The sequence below is a fragment of the Anoplopoma fimbria genome, chromosome 4 (assembly GCF_027596085.1).
Source record: "Anoplopoma fimbria isolate UVic2021 breed Golden Eagle Sablefish chromosome 4, Afim_UVic_2022, whole genome shotgun sequence".
In the NCBI taxonomy this organism is placed as follows: Eukaryota; Metazoa; Chordata; class Actinopteri; order Perciformes; family Anoplopomatidae; genus Anoplopoma; species Anoplopoma fimbria.
The window spans coordinates 13,656,756-13,671,663 of NC_072452.1; the positions used below are offsets into that span (position 1 = coordinate 13,656,756).

Here is a 14,908-nt window from a genome sequence, read left to right on the forward strand (position 1 = left end):
TGGGACGATGCAGAAAAACATTGTATGAGTGGTAATACAAGTACAATGGAAACAATTCATCACAGCTGTCAGCACACATTGCCTCAAACTATTGCTACATTAACATTTAACCTTCTCCATATTTCAAGCTATTTCCTTTGAGGACTGACACAGAGGGGTACATAATATCCATCTGCATGTCAGATACCAGCTGGAAACAAATGACGGGGGGGTCATACAACCTATTCAACAACATGAAAACACTGACTTGGTATTATAACAAACATTTCTTCAAATCAGCTCCACAGATTTGAATCTAACAATAATTTGCACGAGAAAGTGATCCCCTCTACCGTGACAACACAGCAAAATATGAGGGACAAATACACAGTGGTCGGTCAGTGAGAGACAATTATACTATATTTATAAAATTATGTATTAAGCACTTTTACAGTTCGATTTGGTTGAATAGGCTCTGCTCTAAATGGGAGCTCTGAAAAAGATTCTGAAGACGAGTTACTCCCCCCAAACACGTACAGTTATGGTCAAAAATACAAGATAGATAAATCATAAATCATTTAAGGAGGAAATTGCGGCAGCAAGCAGTGTTCGCATTAGGAATCAGCAGGGGAAAAGTGGGAACTTGCCATTTTTAAAGGCCACTTAGTGCATGTGATGAGATATTACTAGTTTTCTGATTCGGTGCAATCTCCAGCCGGCTCACCTTTGCTTAATTTTGACGGAGATCAGCCAATATAAATCCTTATGCACCCTGATGTTTGAAAGTGTATTATTCCATGATGTTTTAACACTATATAGGCTATAAATACACACATTATACATATGCTGCAATCAACTGCAGATCGGAAGTCAGTATTCCTGACTTGCGATCTAAATGCGGCCCAGTGCATCTGCTAGGGAAAACATGGCCGCACACAGGAAACTGATGTTTTTTCTGCAAGTCTCTGAGCTTCACCAGCATCTACAGAGGACCTACATCAAATACCACGGCACAATTAGGGAAGAAAATAAAATATAACTCTCAAGAAACTTTATGACCTTAACGTCTGAAAATGACAGGTTAAGGGATTCAGAGCATTAACAAAGCAGCAAACAACAATTTGCTAAATAAAGACAGGTGGAGTATTGTCTACCCGAGCAGAGAATGAACTCTCTCTCTCTCTCTGTGTGTGTGCTGTTATCCGAGTGTCTCCTTGCTTTTTGTCTGCTCATGTAAACACTTTTAGCTCTGTCTGTACTTTTGTCGTAGTTTGCACTGTTAGCGCTGTAAGCACAGTTAGCTACAAGCCGCCGGCTTAGCCATCGCCATGTTGAGAGCTGTTGAGAGGCATAAAAATGTTCCCTATCTCATAATTAGCAGCTTTAAGGATCCCTGGCGTGTAACCCTGTAAAAAAAAAAGACGAAGGGCGTAGACTTTTAGCTAACTGCTTGCCCGAAAAGAAATTGATCATGCACAAATCAACTATATGGAAATGGCATCTTCAATGTTGTTACATATTTTTTAACAACATAAAGACTGCATAAAGTAACAATTGATGAAACGGTTATTCTGTCTAGGTACACTGTGTGCGGCGTCATGTTTGTGTGACATAAGGTGTCTTTATGTCGGGGCTAGATGGACCTTGCCCGAGTTTACGACATGGAATTCTGACTTGAATAATCGTTCCATTGCACTTTTCCGTATCTGAGGTTGTGTTCTGAATACAGTGGATCGTTGTAATTTTGCAGTAATTGCAATATTTATCTATTACCTGCACCAGAACAATAACATTACGTTTTTGGGCTGTGTGCGGGGCAATCATTGAACAGAAGGGTGTAGGACCATTTCTTCAGCCTGGCAAATTGTTTAGCTTTAATATTAGTGTTGAGAAAAATACAGAAATGTGACTAACAGGATGTATCCCTCCAGCGTCGCTCAAAAAACAGAGAAGAATTTCACCCTAAAGATAGTTTACATTGGAAATATAGCCTCTCGTCTTCATTTGTCAGCTGAAGCCTCTCAATAGGCTCGGCTAAACGTTAGAATGCATTTTTGGACAGAACAAGAACTAAAATGTTGTCCCCCATCACTTACAAAATAGCAGCAATAGAAGGGATTACTTCTTTAGGATAATGATTACAGGGAACAGGTACGGAGCAGTGAGTTTTTATTAGCCTAATAACAAACAATGTATCATCTAAGTGCCTTTAAAAAGGCTTTAAAAAAAGCCACAGTGAAAAGAAAATGACAAACAGATGCAGTAAATGTTTCATTTAGGGGGTTTCATGGCTGAAAACCAGAGAAGTTAATAACTCAGAGTGTCGGTCTTATCGGTGCTCCGTCCTCTCTAACTTAAAGACATTTATTAGGCTTTCATCTCCTTTAGTCCCTCTATTCCTACTTAAACAGCATGTGTCCCTTGGTAATTCTGGTCACTTGCTACCCATCTTCATCTCTTGACCACTGACATCTCAAAGTACATGAAAACCATTCATCATTGCTTCTTTAACATCAGATTAATGTGGTGGAAAACAAAACATATGGACTCTCTCTCTCTCCTTCTGTCACTCTGATGCACACACACACACACACACACACACAAAACACACATACAGTACCCGCACTCGGCTAGCTCTGTATAAGCTATCAATCATAGATATTGTCATTATTCAACTGTGTCATCGACAAGCCCCTCTCCTTCTCTCTCTCTCTCTCTCTCTCTAGTCTTCCTCCTTTTTTCCCTCTCTCTATTCTCTCTCTCCCTGACTCTCTCTCTCTCTCTCTCTCTCTCAGACACAGACAGAAGAGTGGGAATCATGAATCATAAATCTTATGAATGCCATCTAAAGACTGCTCAGCGCTATGAGAAATATAGATGATTGATAGACGTGAGCGACTGTGGTGAAAGCAAAGAAGATGGCCAGAAGGTTGTAACCAACAACACTGAGGTCAGAATCCGCAGTTCAAGGGTCAAACGTATCAGAGGAGGCACAATATGGCCAAAAAGGCAGGAGAAAATGGGGGGAGGCTGAGGGGGAGGAGGGGAGAGAGTAAATGGTTGAAGAGGAAGGGAGTAAGAGGGAGGAGGAGGAGGAGGAGGAGGGTGTGGGGGGATGCTGCCACAGTGAGGCTAAAGCCATAACTCATCTTTTATTAAAAATAATGAAAAAAACTTAATGAGTTAATAATATCATGGAGAAGGAGATAGGGAGTGAGACAGAGATGGAGGAAGGGACGGGAGGACGGAGGAAAGGAAGGGAAAAGAAGAAAGGAATTGAGGGGAGAGACACGGCGGAGATGGAAAACAGAACAGGGTCAACGTGTGTCTCTTTTCACCCTTTGGTCATTTATTCCAGTTTTCAAAAGTTCACACAAGATCCATTACGGCGGCAGGGACACTCATAGCGATCCCCCTCTTCCTGCCGACCTAAATCCCAAAGCCTGCCTGGTAATTAAAGGCACTTAACAACCAATTAACAGTGATGAGCTAAATTAGCAGGATATTGTCTCCTTTGACTAGGCTACTGCATTATCAGTGTATTGAAACAGCGATGAACAAACCTCAGTGGCCCGTGTTTGCATGTAGGCAAATGACGGATTAATTACTATTAAAACATCAGCATCTTAATGAGCTCGGAAACAATTAGAGAGGTCGTTAGCATGTGGAGAACGGCTGAGAACAGAAGAATGGGGGAGGAGGGGGGGAGCGAGAACAAAACAAGAGAGAAATCTTCATTGGGAAGCAATACTGATTAAATGGACGTACAGTCGCACTCATCGCCCCAATATCTGCGGACCTATTAAATACATGACATCACCATTAGTCTTTTCCACCATCAAGCTACTTTTCTCCTGCCATTATCCTTTCCCCCTTTTCTGCTCCGGCTTCCCCAACTCTCTGCCTTCGTTTTTGCCTCTCATAAAAAGCCTTTTTTTCTTGCTCTTCCACCCCTTTCTCTACTTTCTGCTTTTTTCACTCACATTTCTTCCTTCCTTCCCTCATGCTTGGGGGGCACAGTCCTGTGAAGGAATTTAATATGCAACTTTTATATGAGAAACCAATCGCATACGTCTGGGTCTATTGGGCTCGCAATCTATCGGCCCGGACGGCTAATGCAATAGAGAGAGCCGGGGCTATTTATCACACGGGGAGCTATCTTTTCCTCTCTCTCTCTCTCTCTTTCACTCTGCCCTCGCTCTCTCTGTCTTTATTCAAGCCCAGATTCCTGGCTGCCACTAAATCAGGCCAACTATGAGCTATGGCTGCCCAGAGGGCATCTCTTCTTTTATAGAGGGATTTGGATTTTGTATCTACTGGTTCCTCAGTGGTCGTTGAGACTGTGCTAACGGAAGCTATAAACATTCAACAAACAAAAGGCAACCACTTAAATGTTCCTCCGTCCCCACTGTAATGATCATGAACATGTAGAGATATATGGACGGAGGGGGATGAATAAACCTGATGAATAACACATCAATGGCATTTACAGCGATGCTGCAAAGATTTGTTTGTGTGCTTCAGACAGAAACACGTACAAAGACTACACATGAACAGACACGTGTACAACTATTTTACTGTCAAAGTAATGCGCTATAATTCACACAAAATTATTTATAATAGTCATACACAGCAGAAGCGAAACCTCAAAAGTTTCCTGCTGAAAAACAAAAGCGACAATGTGCAGGGGACGCTGCCCACCTGCAGCAATTAAAATGCCTCAGAAAAACCCAAATTCATTTCAACAAATTAGCCACATTACTGGCCACTGTGTAATCGCTGATGGCAATTAATAAGAAATTAGTCACAATCAGCCCTATATTAACATCTCACCCAGGGGCCGCGGCTGGAAATTAATAACCGGAGATTCATCTCTCTTACTGTCTTTCTGGCTCTCTCTCTCTCTCACACACACGCACATACACACAAACACACACACACACACCTTTGCCCACCTATATTGTTCATGAATCACCTCTAAGACACAGACACTGATTTTTTCTGTGTGGATCGTCTCATATGATCCGCAATCTGCTCATGTCAGCTAGCCAGCTTCCTCTTTACTGGGGTGTGAAAACCCCCTGAAAGATGTGTGTGTGTGTGTGTGTGTGTGTGTGTGTGTGTGTGTGTGTGTGTGTGTGTGTGTGTGTGTGTGTGTGTGTGTGTGTGTGTGTGTGTGTGTGTGTGTGTGTTGGTGTGTGGGTGTGTGTGTCTGTGTGTGTCTGTGTGTCTGTGTGTTTTCTCACCAGTGCAATCAACAAATGTGCAATGAAGTTTGTGGACATGCATATATAGAGATATACAACACACTGTATATTGGTGTATGTATGTGTGTGTGTGTGTGTGTGTGTGTGTGTGTGTGTGTGTGTGTGTGTGTGTGTGTGTGTGTGTGTGTGTGTGTGTGTGTGTGTGTGTGTGTCTACTGTACGTGTGTCAGAGAGGTGCTACACAAATGGGGAGGGGGCATCGGTGGAGACTGGGCCCGCCTCTAGGGGTCCTCACACCAATCAGCAAAGCGCACCAAGAATCAATTAACACCGGTGGGAGGGGGCAGAGGGTACGGCACCACACACACTCAGACACAAGCGGTCCGAATGCACACTGCCCACACACATGGTACTGTCTGAGGAGATAACCATCAGATCACACATTGTGCCAAAGTGTGTGTGCACGAGTACGTGTGTGTGTATGTGTCTTTGAGCGTGTGTGTGTGTCCCTATCCTGGTGTGCCCCGGTCTCTCATGGTGTGAGGTTGGGGAACAGATTGGGGGTCAGCAGGGGGTCAGGCCAGGGTCACCCCGTCTGAGCCGTTTGTGTGTGGTGTGTGTGTGTGTGTGTGTGTGTGTGTGTGTGTGTGTGTGTGTGTGTGTGTGTGTGTGTGTGTGTGTGTGTGTGTGTGTGTGTGTGTGTGTGTGTGTGTGCGTGAGTGTGTGTGTGTGTGTAGCCTGACCACCACTTCCAGAGCTCACTGGCAGGCAGAAGTGAATAAGATGGATGGTGTTGATTCATACTCTGAATTCATTGCTCCCCCTGAATCCATAGAGAATAAATACATCCACAGAAATTACGAAGCAAGGGACCAAAATGAGTATCTCACATTTCATATTCCTCCTTCACTTTTTCTCTCTTTTTGGGGGGGGGACAGCTGCTGGCTACATGAAAACCATTCATCATCGCATCTTTACCATAAAATTATTGACAGAGAAGAGAACGAGGAGCTTCACTGGCTCCACGTTACAAGGTTGGACAAAGAGAACAGTCCCCCATCAGTGAAAACATGAAAACTTTAATAAAGCAATAACAAAAAGGGAACATTACTTTTGGGTCAGTGTGGATGCCTAGCTCAAAAGGAGAGCAGCAAAGGGAGAAAAAAAAAGAGACATTTCCGCTACAGCAGACAGAACAGAACGGCCAAATAAAGTGATCAAAGAGCGTCTACCATTTGTCCGTGAACGTTCCACTGCGAAACTCCACCTCTCTCCCCTTCCTCTCCCTCTCTACACATTGCCGTCTCCATCTGTTAGCCCATTGCACTCGTCCGTCCACTAAACCCCCCCTCCTCCTCCTTCCTCGTTTCCTCTCCTCCACTGCTCCTCCCTGGCCTTCCTACCCTCGGGGAGGTAAGGTGATCTCCCCGTGCTGGTGTAAGTGACTGGTATTAGTCTCCTTCTCTGTCTGTCTGTTTGATCCCGGCACTAATGACTCCACAGGGACTGGGGTCTGATAATGGGAAATCAATATAGAGAATAGCGCTCTGGAGTGGCCTCACTTAGCTCTCGCTCTTTCACGCCTCACAGCAAAGTGCCTCTGTGTGTTTTTGTGTGTGTGTGTGAGGATGGGCGTTGTGTAGTTTGTGTGTGTGTGTGTGTGTGTGTGTGTGTGTGTGTGTGTGTGTGTGTGTGTGTGTGTGTGTGTGTGTGTGTGTGTGTGTGTGTGTGTGTGAGAGAGAGAGAGCATGTGTATCGAGGAAATATGTGAGTGTGCAGCAGAATTTAAAAAAAGGCCCATTGCCAGGTGCACGCATATGTACAAAATATATGACTTTTTATTTTCATGTTTTGTAATTCAAACTTGGGATAACTAGCACTTATACATCCACAGCTTAGGGAACATTTTAAAAGCGCATTGGATCAAATTAAAAGTTGCTGGAGAGTTGACATATTCGGGGTCATCCGGCAGTAATATGCATATGTGGCTGTGTACAACAGAGCGGGTGGGTCTAATCGGTCACACTCCTGCGCCTGGGGCCAGACAGGTGGGGCTGGTGGCATGAGGCTGGTGCCCCCCCCCCCCCACTCCACCCTGAGGGGCCAGAAGGCCCAGCGAAGCAGGGGGCTGGAGTAGCTCCCTCTGCCAGGCACCAGAGCACTATGGCTGGTGGCAGCTGGTCCTCTGTCCCTCCCCCCACATCCTCCCCTGCATCGCGCCCCGCGGGCAGGCAACAGGAGGGGTTAGGAGGTCAAGAGGCAGCAGAGAGAATGGGTGGAACGGCGGCGACATGAGAGATAATCAGTTTTTATGAAGCGGAGAGGACACAGACAGAGGGAGACGGGAAACACAGCTCTGACACAATGCAACTGACTACAAGCAGTAATGAATTAACACATTAGCGCCACGACCAGGGGCATTCAGGAGCACTCAGCTGCTCTTAAACACAAACCCGCACTGGCACACTCCCTCACACACACACACACATAAATCAGTCATAAGTCATTAAAGCAATAGCAAACACACGCACTTATTAATTACATCAGTCATTTTGTGGATGGCAGATGCCCCTGAAAGCCATCGAGTGCGATGAGAGACTAAAAATGTTTCCATAAAAACAGCGGAGAAACTTTTACTTAGCACTCAGAATAAAGACAGAGATTAGCTCTTAAAAGTACGACACCACACGCATAAAGAAAAAGACAAACGCTTAGGGAATCCTCTCGACCAAACTCAAGCCATGTGTTCAATTATCATCAGCCCCAAATGATCCCCATTAATGCTTTAACTCTTTCTCTCACATCTCATTCTGCCATCCTGTTTTTGCTCTCTGCTCTCCGTCCATCCCTATAATTCACGTCTGTGCGGTTTACTTACTTCCCTTTCTCACTGTCTTCCTCTCCAACCTCCTCTCCCTCCCTCGTCTCCCTCCCTCCCTGACTTTTAACCAGCGTGAAGAGGCAGTCATGCATTCAACCATCAGACAGGCTTTACATGGTCTACACACGCACACACAGAGTCAAAGCATGATGTTCCTCTAGTGTAACAAGAATGCAATGTTCATTTGAACAAATCTCTACCATATCAGGGCATCTTTATGTGGTTTAAATTTGCATCCTGATACATGCAGAAAAAGAAGGTTACATGACTGATTTGTAAACAAAACCACACTGAAAGTCTGGCTATTGGTTGCTGTTTGACTCACTGTGAAGAATATATATATAACAATCAACCACCACGTTTTGATTATCAGCTGCTTCAACATTTCAACAGCAACATTTTTTGCCGTCGTGACTTATGTTTCCTCCAATAAAAAAGAACCTTTTGGGATGACAGCTTTCATATTTGGAAATTAAAAACCTCTAATACCGTATCTACCAAGCCATATATTTGACATTTACAGTGACATTTTACATGGTGGATCTGCTTTTTGCGTGTGTGGCAGATAAATTGTGTCCACATAGCAGTGGTCCAGTGACAGCCCAGGGATGATGATGGCCCTGACCGAGTCCCTGATGGGGGATCCCATTCCTCTCTCTTCTCATCCAACAATCCCACTGAGCATGTCAATATGAAATACTATCCCACACACACACACACACACACACACACACACACACACACACACACACACACTGGGGCCACGCTGGGCTATCCCTCCCATTTCAGACAGGCCTATATTGAAAGGATGAGCCTGTAAACTGCTGCCTCTGTGTGTGAGAAGATGCATGGCGTGGTATAGAGAGAAGTGTAAATTAGACTAAATCAAGTCTCCCAACAGTAAAACACATTTTCCCTATATTGCACTCAACGTGAGCGTGATTTACTACACGACTTAGGTTGTATGTGGGTTGAGGGAAAGCGGGCCGTAAAGCTTTGTTTACCAAACTTTAAAAAAATCCACCGCCTTGTAAATGTTGTCAGATGGCCGATGCCAGTGTCTTTCAGCTTAATACTACCTATATTAAATAGTTTAAATATTTCATAAGGGCGGCTTTTTTAGAGCGAGGGAGGGGAAATCGTTAGCCGCGGTAAAGTTTCATTAACTGGTCCCCATTTCGCTGCGAGGCAAACTCATCTCCTCTTATTGTAATAAAACAATCTCTCTCTCTCTCTCTCTCTCTGTCTCTCTCTCTCTCTCTCTCTCTCTCTGGGTGCCGCTATCCAACTCATCTCCCTCTCTCCACCGCCTCTCTCCTTCTCTTTTACATCATAATAATACACTACATCCCCTTTAAATGCACTATTACTTACCGCTGCCTTTTCATATTGTAACATCACGGGCACTTTAGCGACAATATAAAAGCGTGTCATTCATTATTCAGAAGCAGCCGGCCTCGTCCCCCTTTTAAAAAGTCAGGCGCGCTGCTGAAATTGATAACAGCGAAGAGACGCGCAATAAAAACGCAGCCCGCGGGTACGAGCCGCAGCCCAGACCCCCCGATTATGCAGATCAAGTGGTAATTTCTCAAACAAATCGCACTCTTTCACTCTTTTGTTGTCGTTTCTTTTTTGGACTTTTGGAATCAGGGTGTCAGCTTTTATATTGCCATGTGGAGGGAAAAAAAAAAAAGAAACTAAGATTGATGCGCATCTTAATTGTTCGTGTGGGCTGCAGGCTTTTTTAGAAACACCATCTAAATATTTGGGCCTCAACGAGATAACCTCAAGGCTGCTCTGTAAAGGGGTTGTGTGTGTGTGGGTGTGTGGGTGTTTTTAAGTGGACTCTTGGCATCAATTATATTTTACCTTTTTTTTTTTTTTTTTTTTTTTTTGCTGTAATCATGACGCAATGAAATGACGTTTTCACCATTCAGACTATCAATACATGCAGTGAGGCTGGCTGGCTGGAGGCGGGCTGGGCTGATTCTTCCTCCTGGTGGCTTTTGGATCACCGTTGGTATCCCGGTAGGTCAGAGCTAATGTTTCATAATCATTGGATTACACCGGATTACTAACCCCCAACATCTGCAACCAGTGGGGACCCCCGTCTGCTGTACAGGCTGGAGGGACTGCCTTCACTCTGGGATAAACGCAATAATCATTCATTTCCATGAAGCGGTTACTCACGTATGATCTATATGCCTCGTCCTATACGCGGTGGTGTAATTGATATGAATCAATTAAATCAATTTAAATATGCGTTTTGTTCGAATGAGGAACTCCGCCATGATTACTGTTGTTCTTGCAAATGGCATCAAGAGAAACATAAAAATGTCCACAAAGATGACAGCTATAACAGACCAATTCTCCCCCATCAAAAGCCACCGGTGAGCTCACATATGGCAGGGTGAACCGGCCAACACTCAGTCTGTCCATATTGCCAAACAAACACCTCGGGCCTCGTCCCATCTCATATTGCTTCATAAGACTTTATTGTGAGTAGCGAGATGCGGATCTTTTTTTTTTAAATGTATATTACCTACTACAGTATCTTTGCATTTCCGCGTGGTTCTGTGGCATATAACCTCGCAATTTATAATTACATTTTTACTAAATCTGTATATAACATTTTAAATGTAATTTAGCAGGTTTATTCCGGATGCATTTTAAATAATTGATTGTGATGAAAAAAAAACTGTAAACACTGACAATAACAGACGTCATAAATTGTTTCCAAAAGTAAAATGTAATTATGTACATAGTTCAGACAGAATAAAACACATGCTTGTAAAAGGATGATTAATGAGCAGGTGGAGCTGATATTTTAAAAGCCTCGTTGTCACTAAATGAATATGTTGGGCTTTAGTTTGTTTAAGTACTGTAATGTGATAGCCGAAAAAGCCACCTGCCGCATCCGAACCCGACGCGCATCTGTCTGACAAGTTAGTGAAGATGTGATTATCTGGTCACTTTGGGCGTCCGTTACATTGAATCTGAGCGGTGAGCAGCTTCCAGGGCCCGGACACTTTATCTGAAGTAGCCCATGGCCTTGCCTTGTCAGGTCATTTAATGTGGCACTGGCTACCAGGAATAAATATGGCCACATAATACTTTGCCATGCTCAAAAGGTGCTGCCAGTGGTCAATAAGGGTGCTGTCCTTTTATTTAAAATCAGAATCAGCTTTATTGGCTGCTTTACAGACAGACTTGATGGGTTTCCTGTGCGTAATTACGCACATGAATTTAACGTTTTTGTTCTGTCTCAATAATCTCACACATACCATATTTAATAAAAGCTACTGGAATGTTTTTCCAATGATTTTACATTATTTTTCTAGTTGTTACAATTTAAAGCTTAAATAGAATACTGGAAAAACATTTAATCATTTTTGGTTTCAGCTTGAACATCTAACATTTTTGAAACAGTGCAGTGGGAATGCTGAAGAAATATAAAAATAACTCTCCATATTTGATTATAAATCGTGGACGGTGAGGGGTTCTTATAAAACGGAATAGAAATTCAGACCGACATTTCTTCCTTTTTGGTCCCTCCTTTATAATACATCAACGATGAATAGTCTTCAGGTTATGAAGCACTTCCTAATAGCTCTCATACTGTCGCCGTGTAAACTTATCATTCACGTGCATTCCACATGTGTCAAACGAGATTGAAGAGCGGACACAGACAGCACGAGGACAAATGATCCGCACTTTGTCTCGCCTGAAAAGTGGTAATAGGCAGAAGTATCAATTAATCAGAGCCTAAGGTGTGCAAAAAGTTTTCCCATCTGATATTATTTGTCACTAAAACTTCTATAGTGAAGACATTTATGGGGACGAGCGGAACACAGGCAGATGAACAAACAGCAGTTGGTTGAAACGACAAAATATGAAATGTTCGTCACCAAAGACGCCTAAATCTTCAGTGAGTCCTGCTGCGATATTTTACTAATGCCATTTTAATTTCCATGAAGGTGTCGCGTGCTCCTTACTATCCGTTATAATGCCAAAAAACAACAACATCAAGTACTGACTCACTCAGAAGGCATGCAGATGCCATATTTTGCCATATATATATATATATATATATATATATATATATATTTATATTAAAGAAGCTGACGCCCGTGGATATGGGAAATCTTGGTTATTGTGCCAAATTGTGGGCCTACCCCCATTAACATTCAATCAGTCATTCTGGTGCCAGCCAATGAAAGGTGGAGAGGGATGGAGGAGGACGGAGCTGCTAGACTGAGCGTTTTGACGCGCAGAGAGGAGGACAGAGCGTCACATCTCTCCAAACGCCCATCAAACTTTCAGCACAGCCCGCACACAGGACCCAGTCCTCTGAAGGAGGCCTGTCAGAGACAACAAGGACACGCTGGGTTCGGGGCGGACGGCTGGACAGCGATGGAGACACTACTGTCGATTACTTTTGGTACAGTTTGACCGCGACTGTGATTCTCCCTGAAAATATCCTGTTCAGTTTCAGCGTCCTTTTGCGACAGAGCGACGGGGATGGAGCAAGCACCCAGCGCGCCGAGCCCTCCTCCAAAGCCGGCTCACCACGAGCCCATCAGCTTCGGCATCGACCAAATCCTGGGAGCCGGTACAGAGCCAGAAAACGGGCGCACGTCTGGAAGGCAAAGTGGATCCGATCTGAGCACCGGGGACGGTTATTACAGTTTAGGAAGCCCGACCGGGGCCAGCGCGCCCTCATACACCGCGCTGTCCATCTCCCTCTCCGGGATAATGCCTCCGGTGGAGGCTCCGGGGTCGTACGGGGAGAGCAGGGGTCTGGGCAGCCGGGGAGTGATTCGGGTCCCGGCCCACAGACCCATGACAGCCCCGGGACCCCCGGTGCAGAGCGCTGTCCCGGGTTTCGGAGGGCTGTGCTTCCCCTGGATAGGAAACCGGTTCGCCAAGGACAGAATATCAGGTAGGCCAGCTGTTACACCTAAAGGGTTCCCCTTATTAATAATTGATTATGTTTAAAACATTACTAACTGCTGCTGAATCATTGAAGACACCTGTGCCAAATGTGCGTAAAGGTTTTATACAGCACACTGAAATGTGTTTACGTTCAATTGGCATTAAACAAAGGAAAACAACAAAAGGACACATGTTTTAAAGAGTGTTTGAATAATGGAGTATACTACATTTACAGATTATCATTAACAGTCTCATGTTAAGGTTACTGACTTCAAGTGTGTTTTAGGTCTACATCATGTAAATAATCAAAATACATTTGTGTACAGTACCATTTTATAAAGTTTTTTTATATAAACAAACTGCAACAGCATGTCATAATTGTCATAATTTATTTACGACAATAAAAAAAATTAACTCAAAATGTGATTAATAGGCAAAATTGATAGATTACTAAAAATAAGGCTATTAGGTTGTCAGATAATTTACTTTATTAATTACAGAGAAAGGGAAAAACAAAATACTTTATTAAAAAGTGAAATAAGAAATACTGAATTAAATAATATAAAAAGGTGTGAAATATTTTCGGTATTTAATACAAAAGGTAAAAAAAAAAGATAAATTGAGGTTGAACACGAGCCTTTATTAGCAAAGGCCTTGTATGTGAAGAAAAGATAAATAGGCCAATAGGCCTGCTATAATTAGCAGGGCGGATATTATTATATTTCTTATAATTACATCGTTTTCAATGGGCTACTTGGCCAGACTCATCTTTCACAATAAATTTCATCCCACATATTTCACATATGGCTTACACAGTCTAAATAGGGAATTGTTGTCAAACAGGGCAGATATCTGTGATGTATGGCCTTGAATTTCCATACAGAGTGGAGAGTGAATGAGTCTGTTTGCCTCTTCCACTCACCGGGTTGTCTCTCTGCTCCTCGCAGCGGCTCTGGTTCCGTTCGCCGTCACGAGGCGGATAGGACACCCGTACCAGAACCGGACGCCGCCCAAACGGAAAAAGCCCCGCACGTCCTTCTCCAGAGTCCAGATCTGCGAGCTGGAGAAGCGCTTCCACCGGCAGAAGTACCTGGCCAGTGCCGAGCGAGCAGCCCTGGCCAAGAGTCTGAAGATGACGGACGCGCAGGTCAAGACCTGGTTCCAGAACCGCAGAACCAAGTGGAGGTTAGTTCTGCCATGTGTTTCTGTTCCTGTCTCCCTGTCCAATGAACAAACTCTCCTCGTTCTGCGGAGGGCCCTCACGCACCATTTTCCGTGAATTGACCCCAACGACACGGAACCAAAAAAAAAAAACCGCCCGTATAGACATACAAAGCAATGGGTTAATATGATGATATAGTTTTATATCATTATCTTATTATTCTTCGTCCTCTTATAATAAGTAATCAAATACAATAACAAATATAGATCATTTATATTTTTTCTAATTAAATTATTAGACTTCAGCCTGTAAATTACAAAAAAAAGAAGGTATTTTGCTAATTTTCGTGCTAGAGTCAAACATTGAAATCCTTTCATCGCTAGACATTATTTTAATTTTTATTCTAAGAACTTATCACTGCTGTTTTATTCAGCTTTTGGTAATTTTCACAATTGTAGCTTTTTTTATTGCTGTCCTTTTATCTTACATAACCTCACGTTTTATCTATCTATTGATTTATTTATTAATGTTTATTTATTTTTTACTCCTGTCTTATCCAGGAGACAGACAGCCGAGGAAAGGGAGGCGGAGCGTCAGCAGGCCAATCGCCTCATCCTTCAGCTGCAGCAGTCCGCCCTCCAGAAGTCCCTCAGCGAATCAGCGGTGTCGGATCCACTGTGCGCCCATAACTCCTCCCTGTATGCCCTGCAGAACCTCCAACCCTGGGCCGAGGAGAGGGAATAG

At 43.6% G+C, this 14,908-nt stretch overlaps 1 protein-coding gene across 1 annotated transcript; it reads left to right on the top strand.

Annotated features, from left to right (window-relative positions):
• The first annotated feature begins 12,588 nt into the window (after positions 1 to 12,588).
• LOC129090451 (T-cell leukemia homeobox protein 3-like) lies at positions 12,589 to 14,908 on the top strand. The gene is made up of 3 exons (XM_054598104.1): positions 12,589 to 13,009; positions 13,950 to 14,187; positions 14,725 to 14,908. The coding sequence occupies exons 1-3, from the start codon at positions 12,589 to 12,591 to the stop codon at positions 14,906 to 14,908; spliced, it is 843 nt and encodes a 280-aa protein (XP_054454079.1).

Bases quoted from the DNA above. Each gene is read 5' to 3' on its own strand.
- LOC129090451 (XM_054598104.1), top strand. From the start codon at position 12,589: ATGGAGCAAGCACCCAGCGCGCCGAGCCCTCCTCCAAAGCCGGCTCAC. The intron at 13,010-13,949 runs GTAGGCCAGCTG...TGCTCCTCGCAG, and splicing joins CGCCAAGGACAGAATATCAG to CGGCTCTGGTTCCGTTCGCC. The intron at 14,188-14,724 runs GTTAGTTCTGCC...TGTCTTATCCAG, and splicing joins AACCGCAGAACCAAGTGGAG to GAGACAGACAGCCGAGGAAA.